Consider the following 27,668-nt stretch of genomic DNA (forward strand, 5'->3'; position numbering starts at 1 on the left):
TATTCCACCGAGCTGAAGAAGCTGTACTGCCAGATCGCCAAGACATGCCCCATTCAGATCAAGGTGATGACCCCGCCGCCGCAGGGCGCCGTCATCCGCGCCATGCCCGTCTACAAGAAAGCCGAGCACGTCACAGAGGTGGTCAAGCGTTGCCCCAACCACGAGCTGAGCCGGGAGTTCAATGAGGGTAAGGGGCCGTGTGGCGTGGGAGGGCTTTACTGGGTGACCTGCGTGTGGGCTTCACTCTTCCATGTCCACTCGGTTGGCATCTGACATCTCTGCGCTGCTTTAGCTCGTGGGCATGCTGCAGGGCTGAAGCAGTGCCCTCCTGGCTTGGACGACCTCGTCCCTCCCCTCCGCAGACTCGCTTTCTCTGAGAAGCAGCTGTTCCTCTCAGGAATGATGGTCGGTGCTGCTAGGGCAAGGATCTAGTGACAGGATGCAATATCACCCCGAGTCCTTAATCCCAGCTTTAAAGACGCGGGGAAGTTTGCCTCGAAGAGGGTAATGTCAAGGGCTGGCTGCACACTGTAGCCGGTTCTGCTTCCCATTTAATATGAATATATTGATCTGATGTTAATCTGCACTCTCATGCACTGATCTGTTATTGATCTCCAGTTACCCGTTTCAGGTTTCGGGTGATCGGTTGTTCCAGGCATGGCCTGTGTTCTCATTTTTGCAAACAAATTTTGTGTTTGTTTTACCCAAATAGATGGCATTCATTTAGCTTTAGATACGGTTCATTTTCTATTCCACTTGTTTGACCTGGTGCACGTGGTAGCTGAAAATGTATCAGGAAGCCTGGCTGCTGCTGTGAAGAGGCTGTGATTTGATCTCTTTTAATATACAAATGCAATGATAACCAGACATTCAGATGGTTTGGGAAGCACAGCTGGGTGGGAAACGTTCAGCGAAGCAGTCTTCGGTCAGAAAATGCCTTTTTTTTAAAAAACCCATATCAATGTTGATCAAATTTTGTTTCAGAGAAAGAACTTATGCTGAGGAAGGTTTTGATTTGTTCAGAATAAAATATTTTGTCTTTTTTTTCTTATTTTAAAGCAACTTTTCTTGAAGAACATCCCCCCCCCCCCTTTTTAAACGTAAAGTAAAATGACATCACTGGAGATGATTATTTTTACCATTTTTGCAAACTTTGTAGAAACCGAGAAGAAAGGATCTGTGCGCTGCCTGCGAGAAGTGGTGGCTTTTGACAGGGGCCATTGAGTTGACTTGTATTTCTTTTCATTTGTGCCTCCTTTGGGCCCAGGAGTGGTAGGAAGAGCATGGAGCCTTGATTGGAAAGGAAGTCAAAGCTTTAGGGCTTCAAAGGAGTGGGGTTGTTTCATACTCAGGCTTTTTAAGGTTTTCCCGTGGAGCTGGGCTAGTGCGTTACCATAGGGCTCTCAAACCCATAGCCGGGTGATGCATCCTCTCTTGAGGCGGGATGGTGCAGAGGTTAGGGATTAGCCTGCCCATGTTTGATTTCCCGCTCCACTATGGTGTTTTGTGCGACCCTAAGCAAGCCCTCCACCTCTTCCCTGTCCCGTGCCTGTGCTGTGAGAATAGGGCAGGGCATTAAAGGTGAAGTGCACGAATGCTAGATAAAGAGGGGCGATGTGAAGGCATCTGTAGCAGCCCGAGGCCTTTCTCCTCTGGTAAAAGACCCTGCCAGCGAACGAGCATCCTTTACTGAAACACTTCTCCCCTTCTCTTCCTTTCCATCTGCAGGGCAGATCGCTCCTCCCAGCCACTTGATCCGAGTGGAAGGAAACAGTCATGCACAATACGTAGAAGACCCCATCACGGGCCGGCAGAGCGTCCTTGTTCCCTATGAACCACCCCAGGTAAATCAAGAGCAAAGGGCTCCTTTCTGCTCCCTCTTGAAGGCACCCCATTGTGCTTCCACAGTTCTCCCTCGCGTGGTACCGCCGTCCTGGTTGCCTATGGGCTGAGAGCTGACCTGCCCTCATCCCCACAGGATCTGGACTTCTCCAGACCCTGAGAGATCCAAGTATTCCAGTCTGGGCCCATCTTTGGGGAAAGCAAATTTCTTAGCGAGGTAGGGATGCACGTTCTGCCGCCCGTTTACGCTGGCTTCTCCCAACGCAGGTTGGCACCGAGTTCACAACGGTCTTGTACAACTTCATGTGCAACAGCAGCTGCGTCGGAGGCATGAACCGCCGGCCCATCCTCATCATTGTGACGCTGGAAACCAGAGAGTGAGTAGTGCCGGGAAGTCGGCGGCAGAGTTTTGCCCTGTTTTCGGCAGGCAGTACTGGTCCCCATCCCGACCAGGATGGCTTGTTGAATTCCTTAATGTGCAGGAGCTGGAGGTTATTGCAGCCTCTCAAGCCAGGGTTGGGCAGCTAATGGGGATGCTGGAGGTCCAGTCCCACCTCCACATGACTTGCTGTGTGGCTTTTGGAGACACCTGTAGCCTGTGTGTTGGCTTCCCCATTTGCTACGTGCAGACAGTTTTGCTTTGGGGATGAAACCCCTTGCATATAAAGGGCTGAAGCAGCAGCCATTTCACATCTCTTTTTCCAACTTCACTGAGCATTGAGTTTCCTGCTGGATATTTTGCCAAGCAATAAACTCTCCTGCCATGCAATCGTATCTCGGGTGTTAAAAGAGCAGACCGAGATACAGCGATTGGTAAGGTGCTAAGTGCTCAGATTTGCACGCCCAAAGCGAGTGGGTCAGGAGGCTGGTAGTTGTCTTTGGCTTGGAGATGGGCTTCTGTGCAAACACATGTCTGTGAGCTGGGGCAGGGATGGGAATGGACACAGGCTGATATGCTGATCCTCTGCGTGTATGGTACCTGACGCTGGGAGTTTTAAGCCTGCTTGTGAGAGGTGTGACATCTTCAGGGCTTTGGTTGATCGCTCCCTCTCTTCCTCCTTGCCTTAGCGGACAAGTCCTGGGCCGCAGGTGTTTTGAAGCCCGTATCTGCGCCTGCCCGGGCCGGGATCGCAAGGCAGATGAAGACAGCATCCGAAAGCAGCAAGTTTCCGACAGCACAAAGAACGGCGATGGTACGAAGCGCCGTAAGTAGCTGGCAAAGCGGAGCCGAGGGCAGGCCAAGCTTTTGGTGCGTGGGAAGCTTTCCAGCTTCTGTCCCCGGGGAATGAAGACTGGCCAGAGACAGGAGGGCGTTGGGGGGGATCCGAAAGGCAGGAAACTGCCATGAAAAGGATCTGTGGGGATTTCTGTTCGGGCTGTGGATTAAAACCGCTGCCTACCAATGCATGGGTGTTGACCCAGTTGGCTCCATCAAGGAGTCATGGCCCAGCTGTCCCCAGTGTGGCATGGACCAGCGGTGACTTGTCCCAAGTGCTGCTGTTGGATGGCGATGGTGTTGTCCAACCCATCAGGCCAGGCTACAGCGACCTGCTGTGGCCCTGCGTGTGCACTGGAGCCATGCTCCATATTTCTCTGCAATGCTTCATCTTTCAAGATGCTTCAGGGTTGCAGCTGCCCCTGCCACAGGGGACGACACTCGGCTTCATTTCAACCCCGCAGTGCTGGAGCTGTTTTGAGTGCTCTCCTTTGGGAGCATGTCCATGGCTGTTGATAATACCCAGCTCCAGGGTGGGGTTTCCTGCATGCCCAGTGATGGCATGAAACCATTTAGCTGGGCACCGGGCTGTAGCTGGAGGACTTGCCTCATTGAGGGATTCAACCTTCCTGGTCTCTGCTCTGCTCCCTTAAAGAACTGAGCAATTTGGGGAGGGTATTCTCATAACTGGCCAGCCTGGTGATGCCAGTGCTTTTGTCCATTGTACTTGCTGTCGGCATCCGTCTCGTGGCCCCAGTTTGGTTAGCCGTGGCTCTGCTGGCTGCCCAGAGCACCCTGACTACAAGCACCTACAATTATTGGTGTGTTAAGGGCTTTTTAGTGCTGTACTTAAGTTGTGCCCTATACTGTATCACAATGCTTTTGCTTTAGTGGTGAAATGCAGGCTTACTATCCTATAGCGAGTTTGGTTTGTGTGTTTTTTGACTTCCCGCTCTTTATGGCCACATACACGCCTTCAAATGTATGGTTTTCAGTGTCTCTCTTTAGCTCACAGTCACAAAAATACATCCTCACGTCTCATCCAACCTATTGTATACATGGGTCCGCTCCTCTGAATTCTCCTTGGAAGCACAGCGAGAGAGAAAATCATAGAAAATGAGGATTGAAAGGGATGTCAGGAGGTTACATCTAATCCAGCCTCCTAGTCAAAGCAGGACCAGCCCCAACTACATCATCCCAGGCAAAGTTTGTCTAGCCGAGTCTTAAAAACCACCAAGGACGGAGACTCCACCACCTCTCTGGGTAACCTGGTCCGGTGTTTCACCACCCTCCTAGTGAAAGATTTTTTTTCCCCCCTAATATCCAACCTCAACTTCCCTTGCTGCAGCTTGAGCCCATTGCTCCTTGTCCTGCCATCTGCCCCCACTGAGAACAGCCCGGCTCCATCCTCTTTGCAACCACCCCATGCATTGGGGGTCTCTTAATGGGGCACTTTGGGGATCTCTTTGCAGCTTTCCGGCAGGGCACCCACGGCATCCAGATGACATCAATCAAAAAGCGGCGCTCTCCTGACGATGAGCTCTTGTACTTGCCGGTAAGCCATTTGCCTCTTTGTCTTTTCCCTTCATAGCTTGTTGGTTATTTTGGTATTGTTATAAGTAGATTAAGGCTAAACAGCTACTTTTTTGGTGCTTAGTTTAAAAAAAAAAAGGGGGGGGGGGGGGAATCCTTCATCTCAGATGGGATTATCCACAGATTAGGTACAGGAGTGAAAGAAATGGCTTTTGCAAATCAGGTACCTTAAGTTCATCCTCCAGATGTATACCATGCAGGACCCACTTGAGCAAATCCTTTCAAAACAGCCTGGGCAAATTGCTCCAGAGCATCCAGGAGGGAACAGCCTGTCCTAGCAGGTGGCTGGACTTACTGCCTAATGCAGCTTTCTCCCATCACGCCTGCCTCTCTAGGATCCAAACTTCCTCCAGCGATAATGGACCCAGATCCTTTTTTCCTCCATGCTCTGGCAGATATTTCTTGGGCTTTTTAGGAGCATTATCTGTCACAGGGAGGAAGCGATTGATAGAAATGCAATGTGCTGTAAATAGCACAGGACACAGCTGGGAGTGGAGGAGCAAAGTGGGTCTGTGATTGTCCATTTACCGGTTTCCTAGTGCATGGTGCTTGGCCCTAAGACTTGTAGCACAGAGAGCGCTTTAAGAGCCCAGACCAGTGCTGCCTTCCTGCAGATGTTTGGGGCCTATGAAGCTTGAATCCAGATGCATGTAAACCTCATGCACCTAAGGGTTTCCGTGGCTCCTGCCCCTGTATCGTCCAAGTCCTGTGCAGCTGGATCTTGCTAATACCCAGGGCATTAACCCAGTAAAGTTGCATTGAGCTCATTGAAAACTTTGGTGTCGAACAACCCCAAAATGTTAAGCATTCATCACCCATATCTGACCTGTGACCTCTTCCCTTAAAGGTGCAGCAGTTAGACGCTAGTTTTAAGGCAAGGGTTGATCATTGTGACCCTCAGAAAGAGCATGGATGGTGCTTGTCCGTGCAGCTCTACTCTTGTTTGGCTTTGAAGAGATCACGTGGGGGCTGTAGCTCTTGCCTTTGTAATATTTGGTCTCTAAGGGTTATGTCGTCTTCCCTCTCATCTCCTTTGCCCAGGTCCGGGGCCGGGAGACGTACGAAATGTTACTGAAGATCAAGGAGTCCCTGGAGCTCATGCAGTACCTCCCGCAGCACACGATCGAGACCTACCGGCAGCAGCAGCAGCAGCAGCACCAGCACTTGCTCCAAAAGCAGTGAGTATTTAGCAAGCGAGCAAGGACTGTGGGGCTGGGGAGGTGGACAAGAGAGAGAAAGAGAGACAGGAGGTCCACGTGGGTCATGCTTGTTGATGGTGGTTAAGAAGGGTGTCCTCAGTTCATCCCATTTGCAAAACCCTGGCTTGGTAGCCAGGCAAGGAGCAGCGAGCTCTTACCTGCTATGGCAAGAGCAAGTGGGCTTCTTGGAGGCTCTGAGATCTAACCTTGACTTGTTTCTGCAATGGAGCAAACCCATCCAGACTCCCCCTCCCCTCCAAACTGTGCTTGGGGGCTGAATTGTGCCAGCCTCCTCTTAGTGCAAACCATGTGCCCTCGACCTTAGCATGCACAGGGACAGGCTGCTGAGCAGAGAGGGCTTTGGATCAGTGATCTGAGGCCATCTTCACTTGCATCGAGTCAAGAGCCTTTCCCTCAAACTGCCTGCAGACAAGATGAGCATTTTGGATGGAAGTGCAGAGCGGGGGGCTGCCTTGCCATGGGCTTTTTGTGGCAAAGGAGCAACCTGCTGAACAGCCCCAGCTCATCCACCCCCCAACTCTCGCCCGGTGACCTCTTCCAAGAGAGCCCGGCTTGCAAGCCCCGTTGCACCTTTGGGGAATTACTCCTTTGATGTCACCGATGGGCAGGTTCAGGGTTGGAGTGGAAAATCAAATTGTAGGTTCACCAAAACTGCGGGACTTTTAAAAGCCTGATGCTCATAATGGCAGAGAGGCAAGAATATCTGCCTGGCCCTCAGGGAGTTGTAAAGCAGTATCTTTTATACATGCCTAAAGCCACATCAGTGCAGGGTCTCAAAGCAGTTACAAAGGTTAATTTTGGTGTGCGGGTGAGAGGAACTGCTGTTGTCCCCATTTTTGGAAAGGGAGAAGGATCTAAAAATGTAGGTAAGCATCTAAACTTGCGGGGAAATGGAAACGGCCGTAAGATGCCAGTGACGGAGTTGAAAGTAGCCCCCAGATCCTCCAACTCGCTTTAATTGCTCTCCTGAGCATCAGCAAGTGGCAATGTCTGTTGGAGGTAGTGGCATTTGGTGAGACTTTTTTCCTTGTTGCTTGTGCACCAGATGTGTAACTCATGGCATGGCAGAGCCGCGATGAGGCCAATGAACCATCCAAGCCCTCGAGGGCTCCCAAGGTGTGGTGCCCCCAGACCTGTGCCAGCCCTCTGCACCAGGTGACTTCCACCCACTGGCATTTAGGATGCTGTCTTGGTGCCAGCTGGGACCTTTTTGGGGCTATTAACAAAGCCCTATGTTGAAATGGAGCAGCCAGGAGCTTTAGGATCTCACCACCCGTTTGGTGCAATCCCCATTGTTTTTTAGATGCATGCCCTGCGATTGCACCAGATCTATGTGCTACCTGCCAGCAGTGAGAGAAACCTTCCTGCTTTGAGAGAGACCCCTCAAGTAGAGTCGTCCTTGCTGTAAAAAAAAGAAAAAAAAAAAAGAAAAAAAAAGGGGGGGGGGCGTTGTAAGCAGAAGTGGGTTGAAATAAATGACAGCCTGCCTCTGGGTGCTGACAGAGTTGCTTTGCTGTAATTACTGTTTTCACTCTTCCCGTATCCATGGGACGGGTTTTTGGCAGCAGAAGTCGGTATTTTTGTTGCCTTGCAGACCTGTGTGCGTACGAGTCCGTCCGTTTTAGTTTAATGAAACTTTTCAGCCTGTCTCGTGGCGCTGTGCCAGTTCCCGGGCTGTTTCTCAGCTGCTGAGTGTGCGCTGATACAGGCAGGGGGGCAGGCGATTAGATGCTTTGAACAATGCCAGGAGGAAAAGTTACTTTTCAGCGGTTGTCTGGTCCTCGCTCAGTCTTGAGCAGGGAGAGGGCTCCAATCATCCGCTGAAACATGCGCCAAGTTGGCTTTCCGGTGGGTTTACCTGAGTTAGAGGCTTTGCTCCGTGACAAACGAACTGAGAAAAGCGCCTTTAGTGTTAAAACAATAGGTTTTGGTGGTAGTTACCTTTCTTTTGGGAGGAGTTTGCAGCATCTCAGTGCAAGGGCAGGCAATCTGCAGTCGCTGAGTTTGAGAAGAAGCTCCCATGCAGGAAGGCAAGGGTTAGTGGGCACTTGCTTAAGGAGGGATTCAGGCCCTGTTGGCATCCAAAATCAAATAAAATGCAACTCGTCTACCACGCTGCTTTTTTGTCAGGAAGGGGAAGTGTATTTTTTGTAGCTATGAATAGGGCTTCCAGAAGCACGCACCAGCGTTTTGCCTGTGAGCTGCGTACGCCGGGATTTGAAGCTACACGTCACACCGTGCAATTTGGTGTGTGCGACAGAGAGCGCGAGTCGGATGGGGGTCTCTGGGTATCCTCTGGGGGTCTGCCCACGTGGCTCCGATTGCTGCTCTTAGGAGCCTTGGCTGCTTCTCTCTGGTTTCTGATTCTTGAAGCATAACCGTGCTCGTGCACATTTATATACCAGGCGGAGAACCTCCCATGCTATTGCAAATGTTTTCCAACATGGAAAAGCCAGGCTGAGTATTCTCCACTTAAGGTCAGAGCAGAGGATTCATCCTGAATTTCGAAAGGGGTGCGGTTGATGGTTGAAAGAAGCAAAAGGGAATTTACCGGGGGCAATATGGTCATTGCTTCAAAAAAAAAAAAAGCAATAAACTAGATCTTATTTTGGAAAATGATGATAACCGTCAATTTACGAGAAGGGAAAAAAAAATAACCTAATTGCATTTGGCAGGGCAGGAAACATAATTGTCTTAATGATTAAGGATGAGAAAGAAAAGAAGTCTGTATGGTGATCAAAAAAAAAAATTGGATTCTGCAAGGTAATCAGAAAATCCCTCAGTAATTACAATTACTCAGAGCCTGTCTCTCTCTCTCTCTCTCTCCGTCTCTGTCTCTGTGCGTCTTATTTTCTTTCTGTCTGCTCATGTTTTCCTGCATGGTTTTCTCTTATTTATTGTTATGCCAAATACCTTCATGATCACAGCTGGGTTTGGAGCATCCATCTTCATCCTGCCTCTACCACAGCCAAATTTTGGGGTCGTTTTTATTGTACATTAAGCTGGAAGACCGTTTGTGTTCAGTTTGGCAACCATGCTGGCTTAAAGCATGGCTCTCCAGTACTAACAAGGAATCCTGGAAGTGGGTGATGGGGGCAAAAGTCCTTTCCTCTTGAGGCAGCTCCTCAACGTAAATGAAAAGAGCTTTTCATTCTTTCCCCGTTGGCAGTAGATCTCCCCTGGAAAGCACCTTCTCAGATTCGGACACATCTCCTTTCCTCCCTGGTATTGCACGCAGCAATAGGTTGCCCAGCTATTTGCAGGGCCCGCAGACTGGCTGAAGTGTTTCCAAGATGAGGGAATCCTCTTCTTGCTGTTTGCCAGCAAAATGTGTCCCGTAGCACCTGGCAGCGAGTAGTTCACAAGCCCGTCACCTCCCCTTTTCAAGCGAGATGCCCGTGGGATGAATTTGCACAGCTTGCAGTGGGAGAGCAACACATTGGCAGTGGTTTTGTAGGCATTAGGGCTGGAAGGGACCTCACAAGACCGTTGTGGCACCGTGGGTACTTTGGTCAGGTCACCAGGATTGACCGTGCCGGCCTTACGCCTCCTTGCCTCGCAGGCATGCGTCCTCCGCTCCAGGCAGAGAGAAAGGGAGCAAAAAATGCTGGTGCTAGAAGTAGCAGTACTTCTCTAGGAGTAGGAGTACTTGTCCTAGTACTTCTCTAGGAGTAGGAGTACTTCCTTCATACTTTCTAGGAGTATTGCTTAGGAAGGTAGCAATACATTTCGCTGCGTAGTAGCTGTGGCGGGCCTTCTGTTCATTGTGAGGACGGTGGATCTCAGTAATAATAGCCCAGGCCTCCGAAGTCGTGCAGCTGGCCACTGAAGTGTCATGGGTATACATCACAGACAAGGTTGTTTGGGGTAAATCCAACTAAAATAGTTGGAAAAATTCTTCCTTGCAAGCTTTTGGGTAGAAGTACCCTCCATCAGGCTGAGGATATAGTTGCTAGACTTCAGGAGTTGAACTGTCTAACAATAACCTCCTCCCTCCCGCTGCGTGGGGTGCCAGCTTCCGTAGTTAAGCAGGCAAAGCTTGGCGTAGGCTGCAGTGGAAACCTGTTGCTTCTCCAGTTGAGTTTGCAACCATGCATCTCGGCTTTTAGCTGGGGTGCTCTTCTTCCATCGTTTTTCTTCGTTGGGTGCTTTTATCCGGGGCTGTACAACATGCTAAAACCCCCATAGAGGTCCCAGTGACCAGAGGGTTGTGTTTTTTCCTTTGCCAGTCCATACTGTGATCATGAAGGTCAAAAATGGTTGTTTTCTCTCCCTGGTTGTTTATAAAGGTTTCAAGGCTTGATCTTTTCTCCTTTTTTCTTTGGTTCCTTCTCTACAGTCTCCTTTCGGCCTGCTTCAGGACTGAACTCACAGACTCGCGGAGAGAGCCTCCCAAACAGACCGATGCCTTCTTAAAACATTCCAGCCCCTCAAACCCATCCGTCTACCCCTAAATCCGGCAGGCTTGGGGGGGGTTGTCCAGCTCCGGGACTAGAAACTCTGTGGCAAACAAACACCTTGCTAGAAACAGAGCAAATAGCACGAACGAGGGACTCAGCCTTTGCAAAGAGGGATGATTCATCTCGTAGCTGTAGCGTTAGCGTTGGGAGGTCTGGACCCACACTGTCTTCCTCGGTGTGTCTTTTTTTGTAACATGTTTGTAAAAAAAAATCTGCTGTACTTTTTGCTGGATTCGTGAAACTCGCAGGAGTTTCTCTGAGCAGGTCTCAGTCTTTAAAATGCCTCTTGTCCTGTTAAATTAAAGACGTTTTCACGGGGCTTTTGGGGGGTTGTGTTTCAGCAGCCTGTGATGGTCGGTTAGTTGGGCCTGGCTGAATGCTGGACATGCAGTAGTAATGCAAGGAGTCGAAACGGTCCCTCCTGCTGGACAGATGGAGGTGACGAGCACCATAACTAGCATCAGTCGGTCTTTTTCTCTGTAGCAATACGCCCTCCAACCTATCTCCCCTTAATCACAACGGGTCTGATCGGCAGCCTGCGGAAGTCAGAGGACTGTCTGGTTTGGTTCAGTTTTCCTTGCGGGGCTAATTCAACTACCCCTGAACTCGGAGCGGCTCGTGTTGGCTTCGGTAGGGTCGGATGAAGCTGTTGGCAATGGATTGGGAAGCTCCAGTTCTCTTGGGAAACATTGACCCTGCTGTGGCTTCTCCTTCAGGTGTGCATGCCTGTTGCACATATGTGATGATGATGTGTTTGGACAGCCGTGTTTGCGCAGCACCTGGGCTCTGATGTTCCCCTGTCCCTGCTCCCAGGAGCATCTGCAGCCACCCATCGGTCCCTTCTTACTGCCTGGCAGAGCAAGGTGGACCTAGCAATGTCTACCTAACTATTCCTTAGCCTTTACTGGACTATTTTCAACCCTTGCTATCCATCCAAATTTCCTTTTGTTTCCCAGTCCCAGTCGCTTAAAGGTGATAATGTCATTTTGTGTATTGACGACAGACTTCATGGGTTTTTGGTTTCAAGCACTTGTGAGAGTTCAACTTTCTCACTCGTGGCTACAGCTATTCTGGTTGGTGGAGGTTTCTATATGGAGGTATTTCCCAGCAAGGACTGGGAAAGCCAGGGGCCAGGGCTCCTTGTCTCAACCAGACGGTTGCAGCATCTTGAGATGTTTGAGGAAGACCCTGAGACCTTTCCAGGAGTGCCGCGGGTACCACGCAGTGTTAGCACTGTTGGGTGTGGAATAGGGGCATGACTCACTTGGCCGTGACCAGCATGGGATTGATGGTATCTGCCAAGCAGAAGGTCCCAGGAGCTACTCTAACCCATGTGAAAAATGCAGTGCATCCTTGGGAATGAGCCCTTTGAGGGAGCAAGCGCACCAAGGACACTTGGCTTTTCCTCCAAGGATTCTCCGTCTGTTGGACAGATATGTGCCCAGTCGTGAGACGGTCATGCATGTTAGATGTAGGCTTTGCCCTCTCCACAGGGCTCGATTGGTCCCAGCAGGCACACGGGGGTTGGAGGTGGTTATCCATGCATGCCCCGTCCAATTCTCTTCCTGAGTCTTTGCCCATCAGAGGCTTCCCCCAGCTGTAAATGGGTGGCTGGACACACTGCTTACTACACCTCTCCCCCGCATGCTGTTGGCTCCAGAAACCCACATGCCTTAACCTTGCAATCCAATGGGTTGTCTGGGCCTGAGTGGGTCTTTGACCTCTTTTTGAGCTATGATCCCTAGGAAAATGTGCCAGCTCAGACAGGACCGTCGCAGGCATTATGGAAGAGCTGAGACCATTCTGGCTAAGGAAACTTCCCCAGATACCATCCAGTCCCCCGTTTCACTTCATAATGCTACAGACTTAGGGTAAGAGAGTGCATCCAGATCCAGATGTTGTGCACACCAGATAGACATAATTGAACAATATAATTAAATATCAGCTTTGGAGTACATTATGTTTAATAACTCTTCAACTAGTAAGCAGATCTGAGACCACTGCCTTTTAGCAGCATGGATGTTGGCTGGCTGGACATTAGAGATGGGGACTGTCTTTTCCCAGTCTGGGAGATCCTGCCACCTAATAAGAAGCCCTCCATACAAACTTATTTCATCAGGTTTTCCGGCTGGGCAGCCCCACGTGTCCTTAGTTTGAGTCAAGGCCTCTGTTTTGAAGGTCTCTCTTGAAATGCTCTGTCCTGCTTCTCCTATCCCACGATATCGAGTAGCTGAAAGAGTACTTGCATGTCCCCTTTCTATGTGAGATCTCACGACTAGGCTAGGAAGCATGGTTGTGGCTCCTTTCAGCTCCTTCTGCGGTCCTTCTTCTAGCTCCCGTCTTCACACCTGCAAATGGCCATTGCCTCAGCCAGCAGTGTCGACGAGCGCCGCATGCTCAGGATTGGTCCTGTCTTCCGTGGAGACTCACTGAGGTCTCATCTTTGCTTGGACCTTGACTTTTCTTGCCAAAATCCTATTCTGGAGGAAATCTCCTCTCTCTAGGCATTTCAGAAGCTTTGTTTTATGGCTTTGGTCAAACATCCTGTTGTCTGCCTTCCTCCCTCTCCCCAAAGAATAACCATGCAGGCTGGCCATTGCATAGCTGTTATCAAACAGACTCCTCTCCACATTGGTATGGCTGTCTCCGCTAGCATCAGCTACTTTTCTTCCTCGTTCCCATATCTTGGATGTATGCATGGAACAACTGCCGATTTCATTAAGTTCTCTCCTCTTCATTTAGCTCTGAGGCAAAATGCCGACTTCCAAAGGACAGCGCCCCAACTTTGGTGGGCTGTGGCTTGATCATCCATATGCGTGTGCTTGGAGACCAAAGGGCTGGCTCATCTGTTATACCAAAGGCTCTTTTGAGATGTAGGGCACCAAGCAGTCCCCTTGTTGGGACACATTTGGGATCCTGAGTTGGTCACTTTGCTTTTTCTGTCGGTCCTAGATGTGGGATCGGGACATCACAGCTCATTTGTGGCCCTGCTATGGCATACAACCTCTTTGGTGGCAAAGAGGATGGAGCTGGACTGGTCTCAGTGGGGGCAGATGACAGAAGGAGAAATGGGCTCACGTTACAGCAAGGGAAGTTGAGGTTGGATATTAGGGAAAACTTTCTCACTGGGGGTAGTAAAACACTGCAACAGGTTATCTGGAGATGTGGTGGGAATTTTGGAAGTTTTGCATCTTTGGAAGTTTTCCATCCTCGGGGGTTTTGAAGCCCTGGGTTGACCAAGCCTTGGCTGGGATGATGGAGTTGGAGCCAGTCCTGCTTGGAGCAGGGGGCTGGACTAGATGTGACCTCCTGAGCTCCCTTCAACCCCCATTTTCTACGATCCTATGCCTGGGACTCGAGCACACCTCACGTGGGATCTGCATAGATAGCCATGTCTTGGACTGCAGTTGGGAAATATTATTTCATGGTGGTGAACACACTTGTGGACTTCAGCTACTGCTCGTCTGTTCAGCAGCATGACGGAGCATCCTGTAATCTCGACCATACGTGTTGCAGGGCATGTGCTGTTGGACCACACCATTGATGTGTAGGGTCCTTTTGTAAGGGCCGATGCCCAGGAATGGGGAGGAAAGGGGACTTGTGCATGAAGTATGCTGCCCAACTAAGCCATGCCTCGCACAAAATGCCCTCCCTGTCCGTTCTACGTAATCAGTTTTTGCCCCAGAGCGTGAGAACTGCTTACCCCCCTATTAGCTTGCATAATTGCAAATACTATTGGCCATATCATGACTTGGCTTCATGAAGGGAGAGATGCATCAGCCGCTGTCCTTCACTCTGTGCCTTTTTGTCCCAGGCAGGCTGTCCCAAACAGCATCAATAGCGGGGTATTTGCAGTCCTGATGCCTTGATGTTAAAATGCATTTCATTGGCAGTTGTATCCCATAAATGTTTCAGGCTTTAAGCCTCCGTGGAACTTATTAAGCATCGTTTTTATATGCGAATTTCGCACGCCCATTAATTTTTCGTACCTATTAAAAATGGGAAGAAGCCACCTGTCTCAAGCACCACGTAGTCTACTGTGTGTTTAATACCAGAAGCTGTCTTTTTTTTGCAATTCCTGATGCTGTTGCTATATGGATGTGTGATGTTCATTTTCAATAAACTTTTGCAACTTGGTTTATGTTGGGGATTTTCCCTTGCTGCCTGTCTCTGCTTTCATCTTCTATATATTGTATGTGGGTTTAGCTTAACTTCAGTGTGTATGGGGGTATCTCTTTGGTATCTGATTGTCATCTCGTGCCTGTATCCAGCCCTGTGAGAAGACAGTCGAGTCCTCCTATTTTGGCCAGGAACGCCTAGATTGTGGCACTTTAAGCACTCAACATTGGCCTGACCCTGTTCCTGTTGCCGTTGATGTGCGGTAACAGAGTGAGGCCCACTGCACTTTTGAGGGTCTTGCCTGTCCATGCAGCCACAGAAAAATCTATGCTAGTAAAATAGGACTTTCCTTTAAATGCAACCCATCCCAAATTTACACACCAGCTGTGGGCAGGTTCTTCTGCACAACTTGACTGCCTTGCCCAGAATGACCCCAGCAGAGGTCTGCTGTGGGGTCAGTCGTATGCCTTTTGGGCTTAAAAGCAAAGGGTTTCACCCCGCAGTGTCCCAAGAGTTAATTCTTGGGTTCACATTATTCAGGGTGCATGGCTGTGACAAGCACCTAATGACTTTGGCGCACGTTTCTGGCGGGAGAGGCATGTGTAACAGATATCCCAAAGCCTTCTGAGCCTGGGGGTCAGCGTAGGCCAGACCTTTGTGGCCGGTGTGTGCTTTTAAAAATGCAACGTGAGATCTCAGTCTGTATCCTGCCTGGAAATGTTGGGTCTGAGCTCTGTGGTTGGGTTTCATTTTCCCTGTGGAGCTGCACCTCTTGCTTAACGCTGATCAGAAACCCTTTCCATTTCCTCGCCTCTTGCAAAGCCTGTTGGATTTTATCTGCCATCTGCGCCCCCAAAGTGCAATGTGCGCCCTTCCCTTGCTCTGATAATTGTGCAGTTAGTCAGCTGCCCCCAGGGACTTGGATCCAGTGCCGGATTCGCATGTTTGCTCCACCCAGCCCAGCAAGACTCAGGCAGGTGGTGCTGAGTCTCCCCATCGCGTGCAGCTAGCCTCTCAAACCAGCCAGGAACTTCGGTTGTTTCTGGGGACACGGTGAAGTCTGTAGTTGGGAATGGTTCAGGAGGCCCTTATGCCCTTTACACACAAGGAAAGCCAGCTCCCAGGAATCCAGTTCAACCAGACGTGCAGAAGCTGAGCCAGTTTCCTTGCGGGAAGCCATGCAGCAAAAACACCCCTGGACATTAACCCTGTACCTGTTAGGGTGCAAAGCATTCACTCGGGCTCTGTGACTCAGGAGCGCGTCCTGCGTGCCAGATCTCTGCTCCGGCCATCGAGGCGGGGAGGCAGTGCAGCACGCTGCCAGTTGCACCGTTAAAGCAGCTCAACGACCCATTTTCTGCATATCCCAAATAATGCCGCGGTGGTAACGCGATCCGGAGACCGGGCTGCCATTCATAAACCGTCTGGCCTGCGCGCTTGTGCTCTTCCCAGCTGGATCGCTGCCTCGTAAGCAGTCTGGGGTGGAAAGGAGAAGGGTCTCATGAGCCGTTCTCCTTCCGGCCAGGTGTGTAACTGAGAAGGGCACTATTGCTGGACCCAGCGGGGTCAGCTTGGATTGGAGAGTCAAAGCAGCCCTCTCCTTGCAGGCTTCATTTGGCTTGGCTTTACACAGTGACGGTTCAAGGCTGGTATTTTTCAGAGGAGCCTAGGGGATTTGAACACCCAGTCTGCATTCAAATAAGCCAGTTTTGTGCAGGTAATCCCTTAGAAAGCTTCCAGAAAAAGCTTGGTGTTTGCACACACGTCGGAAGTGCTCGCAGGCTTTTCTGGTCCGTGTGAGTACCTGCAAAGGGACAGTCGGGCTCATTCTCCAAACCCTTGGGAGACTCTTAGAGAAGCCGGTATCATAATGGTGGTACCCAACCCTGAAGACTTAAACCACCCACAGGGAGCTATTGGCAACAATAAAAGTCCCTCAAAAGACCCTTTTTTTAAAAATGGTTTTGTGACCCCAAAGGCGAATGTTTGCACCCAAAAAAAAAATTTTTTTTGGAAGAAATTTTCCGATTTTGTATCCCAGCCTTTAAAATGTTTTCCTGTTTTCTTAAATGAAAACCTGAAATGCCGGATCCAGAAATGAAACAAGTTCATTTTCTGGGTTGTTTTTGATGAGATCTCGGGTACTGTGGGGAGAGGGAAGGGTTGGCTTTTTAACTTGGCCATAAAAAGGGCATTGCTGAAGAGCTCTGGGAATAAGTCTCCTGGTGTCTCGTTAGGGGGGTGTGGGCACCCCTGCCTCTCTCCCTGCCTGCGGAGCCATGAATGCCCCTGCTCCGAAATGGCAGTGTTGTGCCTTGCTATAACCTCTCTTTTTCTTTCCCAGGAGCTCCATGCAGTCCCAGTCGACTTACGGCTCCAGCTCGCCGCCACTCAGCAAGATGAACAGCATGAACAAGCTGCCGTCAGTCAGCCAGCTCATCAACCCCCAGCAGCGCAACGCCCTGACCCCCACCACCATCCCCGACGGCATGGGAGGCAACAGTAAGCTCCTTCTCTTGCGGGTCCCTGTTTGTAGGTGTGCAAAGCCTCTGCTGCACTGTGGGATAAGAGCAGGGAGATGGGTGAAAGCAAGGGGCAGCAGTGGATGGCATGGGAGGTGGGGGGACCTGGGAATAAGATGCCGTGCGGGGGCATGGGAAGTGACTAGGTGAGTTATCCATCTTCCTGATTCTCATGGAGTCCCTTCCCAGCTACTGTAGCATAGCCGCAAGCCTGGGCATTGCCTGGAGTGGTCCCCAGCCAAGCAGGAGTCCACCCCCAGCTCGAGGTGGAGGTGCCTGGGGGAAGGCATGAACTGCTGTCCCTGCCCTGCACTTGCATCTCCAGGGCTGGCAGCAGCACGGTAATCCTAGAGCCAAGTCAGACTCCTTGAAGGCAGCGATCGTGCCCTGAGCTGGGTACCGGGAGGCATGCCGTCTGCCCAGCTCTGCACACGTTCCCGCGCGCCTTGGAGCAAAACAAGCACGCTGCGCTGTCTGCTTGCTGCCCGCCTGATGTGTAGGGCAAAGCATGAACGTCCCTCTGTGGCAAAACCCCTCCTTGCTTTTAAACAAAGCCTGTGCCATGGAGGGTCTCCCCCCGCTCAACCCCGCAGCTGTTCCCAGCCTCCTGGGGCACTCGGGGCCCCTGCAAACCAGGCTGGGAATTGGGTTACCGCGCTGTCCATGCTTTGACAGCAAAGACAGCGGCGAGGGCTGCAGTTTGCTTAGGTTTACACCTGGCCTGCTCGTGACGGAGGCTGGCTGGGGCGGGGGAGCACTGGGGAGGCGGTCTCCAGTTACCCCGGCCAGGAGAGAGGGCTGTCATTTCTCGAGGCCTGAGATGATCGGGGGGAGGGAGAGGAGCAGAGCACAATGCTTGCGACGTTCTCTGAAAAGTTGGGGTCTCTGCCGCCGCGGGGCAGCCTGGAGCCCCCGTGTAACGACCGGCTCCTCCTCCCACCCAGTTCCGATGATGGGCGCCCACATGGCGATGACGGGCGACATGAACGGCCTGAGCCCCACGCAGGGCCTGCCTCCCCCGCTCTCCATGCCTTCGACGTCTCACTGCACCCCCCCTCCTCCTTACCCCTCCGACTGCAGCATCGTCAGGTGAGTGGGAGCCAGATTCGCGCCAAAATAAACATGCCTTTCTCTGGGGCGCCGGGTTTGGTGCGCTCACTTTGCCCGGCCGCGCCAGCACCCCGGGGCTTTGCGAGCAGGAATCGATCTCGCCACCCCCGGCCGTGAGTGGTCCCCCCCGTCTCGAAGCGAAGAGCCTTGCCCTGCGGAGGCCAAGCGGCAAGTCCGCGGGAGTTGAGGGTACCCGGTCCTCCGGGAGCCGCTGATGGCGTGAGAACCGAGGTGCCTCGACGTGGTGCTGCTGCCTATCCTAACCCGGCGGCCCCTGCTCGCGAGGAAGGGCAGACAGGTTGTTCTGGTGTTTGCATATGTGGAATAAGGTTTAAACATTGGATTTCCCGAAGGGAGGCGCTTCGGTTTTGATGCGCCCCCGGAGGCCTGTGCCACCCTCCCAGCCCCTCTCTGCTGAAAATAAACCGCGGCGCCCAGGCTGGCGTGAGGAGGGCCAGTCCGCTGGCTCCTTGACTCGCCTTGCACAGAGCCGCGCGCGTGGCGGCATCGCGGGGCCTCGGAGATTTCGGCGGAGGCAGCGTGCACAGCGCTGCCTCCCAGACCTGGTTGCTGAGTGTTCGGTTTGTCTGCGTTGGGCTATTGCAGCCAGGGTGATCCTTTTTTCTCTCTCTCTCTCCTTCCCTTCCCCCCTCCTCTGCAGCTTCTTAGCGAGGCTGGGCTGCTCATCCTGTGTGGATTATTTCACGACCCAGGGGCTGACTACCATCTATCAGATTGAGCATTACTCCATGGATGTAAGTAACTGTGTCACCCTTTTGTTTGCTTGCGCCCTGGCCCCCGCGGCCCCAGGCCGAGCAGGTCGCGACTCCCAGACGACTGCGCAGACATGCAGGTGCAGCTAGTTTCTAACCAGCCTCTCCCCAAACCGTGCCCCTCCGTTGGAGGTTCAGATGCCCGCGACTTGCACGCCCGCTGGTGTCCCCCATGGCTGCCTGACAGTGGTCTGCGATTTTCTGGCCCTCGTTTCACCCCTTGCTTCAATGATTTTCCTCTGGGTGCTTGCTCTCTGCCCTCTGGTCTGTCCCGCATGGCTCGTTGCACAGGCCTGCTTCCTCCTGCCCCACTCCGGCTGCTGTGTCCCCGCCGGGGCTGGGCGCTCTCGCTTCTGCAGGCTGCGCTGCTTCTCTGCTCTCTGCCGCGGCTGGGAGAACCGATCCAAACTGAACACCGGCTAACCAGTCCGACCAGGGCGCTTACTGGGGCGGGGCAGATCCACCCCACTTGTTAGCTAGCAAGCAAACCCAGCGATGCCTCGTGAACTGGAGACGGTCCCTAATACCAGATGTTCAGACATGCACATCTGTCCCAAACCTCAGGGAGGTTCAGGCCAGGATGCTGAACTCACAGCTGGGTGCAATAGGCACCGTGCTGCATGCTTCAGGCAGGAGCTCTTGCAGGGTCCAGAGCAAGGAGCAGTGGCAGGAGATGCTCCAGCGGCTCCCAGGTAATTAAGAGGGACCGGAGTTGCTCTGCAGTGCCGGAGCCAAAATCCCTCCTGTCCTCTTAAGCTCTGTCCTGCTAGGGACAGTCCTTAATTAACCCTCATTTTAATACAAAGCAATCTTTCCGGACAAGTGGATTTCTAAGCCCCCAGGAAGGAGCACGAAGAGGGCAGGCCTGGCGCACAGGCCAGGTTTCTAGTGCTGTGCCCTTGAACTCATCTGCGTTAAGGCTTTTCCATCAGTGTCTTGCAGGTGGCATTGCCTACGGCCGCCTGCAAGGCATTGTGTACGGGCACGGCCGCCTGCAAGGCATTGATGGAAGAGCCTTAATGGCAGCTTGTAGAGGTCCCCCAGGTTGCTCTTGGGGCCCATGCATCTTGGGCACCTCCTGCCTTGCTGCCTCTCGCTTGGTCCCAGTCGAAGCAGCCACCCAGAGATGCAGCTTTTTTGCATTTCTGGTCCCACTCCCGGCTTATGGCCTTGTGCCATGAGGGTTGTCGGCTCCTGGGCGGGATGGGAGGCAGCGGGGTCCCTCAGTAGCAGATCTCTGGTGCAGCTGCCCCCGTGGTAAGCCCTCTTTTGGTCCGCAGGATCTGGTGAGCCTCAAGATCCCGGAGCAGTTTCGCCACGCCATCTGGAAAGGCATCCTGGACCACCGGCAGCTGCACGACTTCTCCTCCCCTCCCCACCTCCTGCGCACCCCGAGCGGCGCCTCCACCGTCAGCGTGGGCTCCAGCGAGACCCGTGGCGAGCGGGTCATCGACGCAGTGCGCTTCACGCTGCGCCAGACCATCTCCTTCCCGCCCCGCGACGAGTGGAACGACTTCAACTTCGACCTGGACGCCCGACGCAACAAGCAGCAGCGCATCAAGGAGGAAGGGGAGTGAGCCCCCCACCCGCCCCCGGCGCAGGCTCCGTCCCCGCCCTGCCCACAAACTGCTTGGCCCTTCCCGTCCCTCCGCTCCGTGCCGGACCCGGGGAGAAGAGCCGGGAGAGACCCCCTTTCCCTGCCGTGCTAGCTGTGCCCTCTTTTCATCCCATCGAGGTCGTGCCCCTCGCCCCGCAGCCTCCCTGCCGGGAGAAGGAGACAAGCAAGGTGCCCGGGGTGGGTAGGAAGCACTTCGTCTTTCCTCCAATGCAGCCGGCCTCGATGAGCCGGCACTTTCCGTGGGGCTTTTCTCTTGGCTTCGGCACGCTGACCTGCACGGTGCTTCCCTCCGTATCCGGGCACCTCTTTGCTTTGCTCCTCCTCCTGCAGGAGGAAGGTGATCCCTTTCAGCCTAGATGTCGCTCGGGGTTGAATGTCTGCAGACGCAGGTGCCGGAGACCTCACTAAACCAAAATCTGCGTCCGGGTTGGGTTTCTCCCTAAATTGTTGCCCGCTCGAGAGCAAAGCTGGAGTCTGAGGCGGTTGCCAGGCTTGCTTTAGTGATGCAGCTGGGGGTGGATTTAGACCTGGTAGGGGGGGATGCATTGGAGGCTGAGCTAATGTAAGCCCAAGCCGTATTCCCATGGACTTCACTAGGGTTGAACGTTTGCACCATCGCAGCCCCACTTCACTTGGTTTCTCTCTCTCATCCTGCTGTTGCTGTGGGCTAGCTGACCTGGGAAATGCTCCCGACCTCTGCCTGGGGACACGCGTTTAAAAGGTCCTTTGTGACCCGGTGCGTGTTACTGCTGCACGATGTCCTGGGTAGGGACACCTGGTGTCCTTAGGATGCCTTGGACACGCAGTGTCCTCGTTAGCTAGCAGCCGCGGTGGAGATGGAGTGCCTGCTCCCATCCTGAAAACACTGCCGTATCCAGAATTGAGGCATTTTCATGGATTTCTAATGGGAGGGAAGAAATCCAAGCGGGGGGACCGAGCTCTCAGCCTGGCTGCTTGCAAGCAGGCCTGCTTCGGGAGCCAGCCAGCATTTTGATCTGGTCAAGTCCTGCCAAAGCAGCTCCTAAATGAGTTGCACCCCCGCCGAGCCCACCACTCGCTGCCTTAATGCACTGACCTCCTGCTTGGCACCGCAGGGCTGTCTTTCCTTTACGCGTGGCCTAGCTAGCATCCTTCTCTGCCTGTCTGCCCATTGAATAAGGGCCCTGCTGCCTTCGGCGAGCACACCTCCACCTGCAAGCCTGTTTTCACCAGCTCTGCAAGGCCATTTCCCTGTATATAAGTTTGTATATAGATAATGTTTTTGTATGTGGCCATCTGAAGCATCATTGTGCTGATTTGGGGTTGTTTTTTTGTTTTTTGTTTTTTTTTACTTCCTCTTGGGTGACCAGGGTACAAGAACCACAAAAAGGTGTTTTTCATTTCGTTTAATTATTTTGATGCCAAGTGCTTGCAGTGTGCATGCCTTGTGACAAAGGGCATGCCACCGGGCCGCTCCGTCTTTTGTATTTTCCTAGGGAGATTCCTGTATTAGGTTTGATGCCCTTGGGAGGAAGGGGCTGAAATCTCATTGTCCTTTTGTTTCCTAACACTTCAAATCTGAGCGTCCTAGATTTCAAGGTATTTTGTGCATTCAGTTTGAAAGCTGCTGAGCTTTTGTGGGGGGGTATTTTTGTGCACAGGGCAGCAGAGAAGGGAGGCTTCCTGCAAGAGTGACCACGGAGGTTGTGTGTTGAGGAGAGGGTTAGTCTAGCTAGTGGGGAGGGATGAAGCATGTTCTGCCCTCTTCGCCTCCGTGGTTTTGCAACCACACTAGGTAATTCCTTCTGAGCAGCTTCACTGTTGTACAAAACCTGCCTCCAGTGCCACTTAGGACCTAGAAAGCTTGCGACTAGCGAAGACGGCGCCCAGCGTCTGGGCACGCAAGATGTCGTCCGCACTGCCTTCATAGCCCAGCCGTGAGCCTGGGCCGTTGACCTGCTGGATCATCCAACGTTTGAGATGTATAATGTGAACAGTGCTCTCTGTGTATCTGCTGTGTATCACTATGGAGCCCGCCTCTGTCTATCCCGACTCTTCAACGAGTTAGACCTGCTGTAGCTTTTCCCCTCCTCGGTAGATCTGTGATTTTGATTTTTGTTGTTGTTGTTGCTGTTGGTTTCTGTTTCGATAGATCAAAGCATGTGGGTTAATTGAGCTGATAATCTACCAAATGCTTGTAGTCACTCCAGTGTTGCCCGTCTCAAAGGGCCTGTGTGCTTTGGAGAACCCCGTTGATGAAACCAATGCAATAAAAGCCAATGGAAACGGACACCGGCTTTCCAGCCAGCCTGGGTGGTGTGTGCTTTGCGCCTCAAGACGCTCGGGGTTTCACCCACCTTTGAGCTCCTGCGTGTGACTATTATTTATTTGTTTGTTTGTTTATTTTCAGCCTCAGCGGGAAACCCCAGGCTGGATCGCGCCTCTTTCCCTGGGCTGAGATTACTAATCTGTTTGGTGAAGGCTTCCAGCCTTAAGCTGATGCACATTGCTTGTCACGGGCTGTACAGCCCTCTTCTTTGTAGTTTCCCCCCCCAACCTACCCCACACCGCCCATGCCAGAAGTCCCGTGGGACCCTCCTTCTCCACCAGGTTTGAGGAAAGGACGCTTCCCAAGACCAGCGAAGCCATCTCTTACTGAGAGAGGGGGTCTGCCTCGCGTCTCTGTGGTGTTTGGGCTTCTAGTGCTGGTAGGATAGACTGAGCTGCCACAGACCCTCCTCGCTGAGCTAGGCTGCCTCTCAGGCTGCCAAGCCAGGGGTTCCTCGGCATCGCATGGGGATTGCTCCCTTGCTCAGGTGAAGGGACAGACGGTTGTACCCAGGTGCACGTTGAACTGACCCATCAAAAATAGACACTTTGGGCGACTGCTGGCCTCCACATGACAGTGAGCAAGCAAACACGATGCTTCACCCCAGTGTAAATTCCCCGGGCGACCCATGGCCACCTATCGCCAGGAGTCCGCAGGGCCTGGAAGTGGCACGCAGCCAGCAGGCTCATCCTTAAGAGCACAGGGGCCAAAACCCCGAGCAAAGCACTCCCTGGGCAGCACATAGATGTGGGGGGTGTCTGTTAGAGACTACGGCTGCACTGTGCTGCTTCTCGTAGAAAACAAGGGGTGGAAGGGAGCTCAGGAGGTCGCATCTAGTCCAACCCCCTGCTCCAAGCAGGACCAGCCCCAAATGCATCGTCCCAGCTAAGGCTTTGTCTTCAAAACCTCCAAGGATGGAGACTCCACCACCTTCCTGAGTAACCTGCCCCAGTGCTTCACCACCCTCCTGGTGAAAAAGTTTTTTCCTAATATCCAACCTCAACTTCCCTTGCCGCAGCTTGAGCCCGTTGCTCCTTGTCCTGTCGTCTGCCCCCACTGAGAGCGGGTTCAAGTGGGTGCACAAAAATTCACCCGTGTGAGAAGCGGCTCTGCTGCAGGTGAGAGCTCGGTGGTGGACGAGTGTTGGATGCTGGAAGCGTGTTGCGTGTTTGGCTTTGCTTTGCAGGCAGCTGGGTCTCCGTGCAGCCCCCTGAGACCGAAGCGCTGTTCATTTACAGCAGAAGGGAGCAAGATTCAGAGCCTTGTTCTCAAGGCCTGGGTGTGAAATACCCTCAGACTGGTGAAGAAGATCATCTTAGTTTGGTTGGTAGTGCAGACTCTGTGGCTTTCCCTTCTCAGCCTCCTTCTCCAGGACCCAGCAGGCATGATCCTACTCAGGGGAATACAAGTACAGCTGTGCCTGTATAAGACCCCTGAGGGTATCACCCGGCATCGCTTGACTTGATAACACTATCATCTACCTGACGCCTTCCCAATTTCATTGCACAGATGTTAGACCCTCGTTTCTTTTTAACAGGCTTGATGCTCCACCAGTCAAGCCAGCCTTCCTTCTGCTGCTGCCTGTTCGTTGCTCCTGGCCATGGAGCTCCTATTTCGCAGCCCTGTTTTTAACTCGTTCCAATGCCGCGCTGTTTGTCAATACACCCCAGGGTCATTCCCTGCAAGTGTGTCCCTACCCTGAAGCTATCCCATGCCCTGAGCACCTTCCCTGGGAAGGCAGCCTGGGGTTATCCTTCACTCTGGCTCCTCTGACGTCTGCTCGTCTTTCTCCCTGGAGTCGCCTGCTACCAGGTCCAGGGCAGACCAGGCAAAGGCAGCCCTTGACCCTGAACTTCGCTGCTCTGGTCTGAGGTTTGGGATGCTCAGGCTGGAGCTGCTCTCAGTCGTCACCTGTCAGCAGGTGAGAGCCCTGGCACGCATGCAACCGCCTCTCCGTTCTCTGCACCGGCTCCCGGGGCTGCAGCCTGGCCACCAGGCATCAAATTTCCTTCTCTCAGACTTACTTTGCAAGGGCAATTCTTCATCCTGCCTGAATCCCAGAGTTTTGGACAAAATCCTTTGGGCTTGGGGGTTGGAAACTGAAAAGTTTTTGGGGGGAAGGGTTGAGTTAGTTTAATGGGGCAAAAAGTACTTCTACCCGGGGGTGGGGAAGGTGATGTCCTGCCTAAATCCAAGTGGCTGGTACCTTAAAGCGGTGACTCTCAGCACATTGGGGTGCTATGAGATGCTTTTAAGGCAGTTGTGGGGTGTTATATGAGCACTGTCAGGTGTGCAGCCATCGATGCGTGTTTCAGGGGAGAAACCCAGAGATTTCAAAGGGAGTGTGAGTACGTTCAGCCCTGCTTTGGGCTTCCCATAGTCAAAAAATGATTGAGGGGCATTTTCCAAGGGGTGCCTTGAATCTGGGTATTTCTCTGCCTCCTCTCTTCCACCTTCCTGTATTTCCCATCGTCCCCTTAGCTTAGAAGATGAGCACCTCTGGGTGGGGGGCCCATATCTGGCCTGTTTAGGCTGTGCATTTCAATGGCCAAACCCTGTCCTAAGCAGGTCACCTCTGGGCTGATGTTACCCTCCCTGCTGCAAGGCTCAGCTCCTCTTCCCCGGGGCTGCGGATCCTTTGCCGTGACCTGGCTGAGCCTGGCACGCCCCATCATACGGGTGTTACCCATCCTGTGCCACTTGTGGGGGAAAGCGGCTGCTTTTGGCCTTGGCCCAACAGCTCGACTTCCTCCTGGGGTGCGCGCGCAGCTCTTGAGAAACGTCAACTTCTGGCTCCTGCTGCCGGCAGCAACCCGAGCGTCCGCCGGGGTCGTGGAGAGAGACCGGAGCAAGAGCAAAGGTGGACCTAGGGGGTGCATTTTCCCTTGTCTTCAATTCCTGCTCCACCCAAAGCTTAAAACCAACTGCTTGGCAATAGTCCGACAGCCCTGGGGGAGTCATTTGACTCGATAACACATTATCATATACCTGACCCCTTCCCAATTTCGTTGCACAGATGTTAAAGACTCTTGTTTCTTTTTAATGGGCTTGATGCTCCACCGGTCAAACCAGCCTTCCTTCTGCCATGCTGCTGCCTGTTCGTAGCTCCTGGCCATGTAGCTCCTATTTCACAGCCCGGTTGTTAACTCGTCTAATGCAGTGCTCTTTGTTTGGGCTTCAATCTTAACTTGTGATTCTAGCTAACGAGGGGTTTCTAACTTGGGGCTTTTAGGAATAAGCTGGCCCTTTCGGCACCCAGCGTGCATTAATTGCAAAGGCTGAATGCCAGCTGCCGGGCTGCCTAGAAAGGGGATTTGCAATGCATCAGTCTCGGCCAGAGGCTTTAACCCAGGGGCTGCTGCAGCGGGGCTTTCCTGTGCCCCCGTGCTGGGCTTGCAGATGAGTGGGATCTGTGCACTGGAAGCAGTGCAAGCATTGCCTCCTGGCTTCTGGTGGAAATGTACACCCCAACCCCAGTTCTGTGCGTGTGCAAGAGCGGGTGTGCAAAGGTGTCTCCAGGAAAAAAAATAAAAGCACAGCCAACCCTGAGCTGCTCTGTAGGCGAGAAGTCAGCCTGCCTCCGAGCCCCGAGCTGCAGCCTGGGGATGCTCGTGGCTGCTTTGCTGGGCAGCGAGTGCCCTCTGGTGGCACCGCCACGGCCCCGAGGCCTGGGCCCGGCTGCTCCGAGGCCTGGGCAAGGACCCCGGCGAAACGCAGCTGGTGCCGAGGTGCCGCATCAAGGGGGACCTGAACGCAACCGGCGGGGAAATGCCCCAGCTGCACAGGTGGATTGCCCCCATGCAACGCCTGCAGTACGGCTGGAAGCAGGGAACGCAGGAAAGCACGGAGCAAGAACCCTCCTGTCCGCAAGCTTCGGCGCGTGGTCTCCGGCCCCACGGCCGGGCACAGGCCAAGAGTGCTAGTGGCAGCTTTGAGCATAGGAATGGCAAGGGCAGGCCCAGCACTGAGCCCCCCCAAAACTGTAGGCCCTTCAAAGCCAGGCTGTGCATCCTGTAGCTCAAGCAAAGAAGTCTCACGGCTGCTTTTTCATGCTCTCTGCATGGCCCGGGGCATCTGAATCAACCAGTTACAAGAGCTGCAGGGTGTCCTGGGCTAGATGGACTCTTGTGATGGCTACTGCTTCTGCAAAAGTCTGGCTTCTTGTGCTTCCTTTGCTTGCCGCTGCTTTTTCTGCTTGCATTTTCCCCTTGCAGTCACAAGGAGGGGGTCTCCTAGGGCTACATGTTCTCATGATGCTGCTGCCTCACTAAAGCAGCTCAGAAGCAAAAGGGCAGAAGAAAGGTCGCACCCCCTGTGTAGACGCCCCCAGGAACCAAGGCAAACTGCAGCAGCATTTGGCCCACAGCTCTGGCTGTTACTGTGCCCAGGTGGGTTAAATTCTGCCCACCCCAGCCTCGGAGATGCACCAATGCACTGCAGCCCTGCAGTGATTGCAGTCACCGTGCTCGCAAGGTGACTCCAGCCGTCAGGTGGGATGATGCCCGCAAGGTGTCAGGGTGCAGCCGACCCCCTGCCGAGTTAGGACCAGGTTTGGCACAATGCAAGGATTGATGGGATCTGGCTGGAGCTGACAGCAGAGTAGGAGCCCTGCCCTCAAGGCTCTGCAACAGCATTGCAGCCAAGTGCACCAAGGGCATCCGGAAATGCCTGATTGCCAAAAAGGCGGTGTACACCCGGTGGCAGGGGGGGGCTCTCCCCAAAGAGGAGTATATCTCCTCTGCTAGGCCCTGCAGGGGGGCTGTCAGGAAAGCTAAGGCGGACATAGAGCTAGGACTAGCGTCCAAGATCAAAGATAATAAAAAGTCCTTTTTCAAATACATAGGGAGGATGAAGAAGGCACGGGGAATGTGGGGCCCCTGCAAGGTA

General features: G+C 53.0%; 1 protein-coding gene across 4 annotated transcripts in view; it reads left to right on the top strand.

Annotated features, from left to right (window-relative positions):
- TP63 (tumor protein p63) overlaps positions 1-22,732 on the top strand; it is a 96,549-nt gene extending 73,817 nt beyond the window's left edge. For 3 of the 4 annotated variants that reach the window (XM_019532905.1, XM_019532906.1, XM_019532908.1), the window contains 10 exons: positions 1-187; positions 1,729-1,844; positions 2,110-2,219; positions 2,911-3,047; positions 4,531-4,613; positions 5,693-5,829; positions 16,795-16,952; positions 17,917-18,061; positions 18,744-18,837; positions 20,136-22,732. In XM_019532905.1, coding sequence (XP_019388450.1) covers positions 1-187; positions 1,729-1,844; positions 2,110-2,219; positions 2,911-3,047; positions 4,531-4,613; positions 5,693-5,829; positions 16,795-16,952; positions 17,917-18,061; positions 18,744-18,837; positions 20,136-20,432 — 1,464 coding nt within the window. In that variant the 3' untranslated portion in view covers positions 20,433-22,732. The remainder of the gene's footprint in view (positions 188-1,728; positions 1,845-2,109; positions 2,220-2,910; positions 3,048-4,530; positions 4,614-5,692; positions 5,830-16,794; positions 16,953-17,916; positions 18,062-18,743; positions 18,838-20,135) is intronic. The other variant, XM_019532907.1, reaches the window with a different exon arrangement.
- The last annotated feature ends 4,936 nt before the right edge of the window (positions 22,733-27,668 follow it).

Source organism: Crocodylus porosus, unplaced genomic scaffold (assembly GCF_001723895.1).
Source record: "Crocodylus porosus isolate Cpor-Errol unplaced genomic scaffold, CroPor_comp1, whole genome shotgun sequence".
NCBI lineage: Eukaryota > Metazoa > Chordata > Crocodylia > Crocodylidae > Crocodylus > Crocodylus porosus.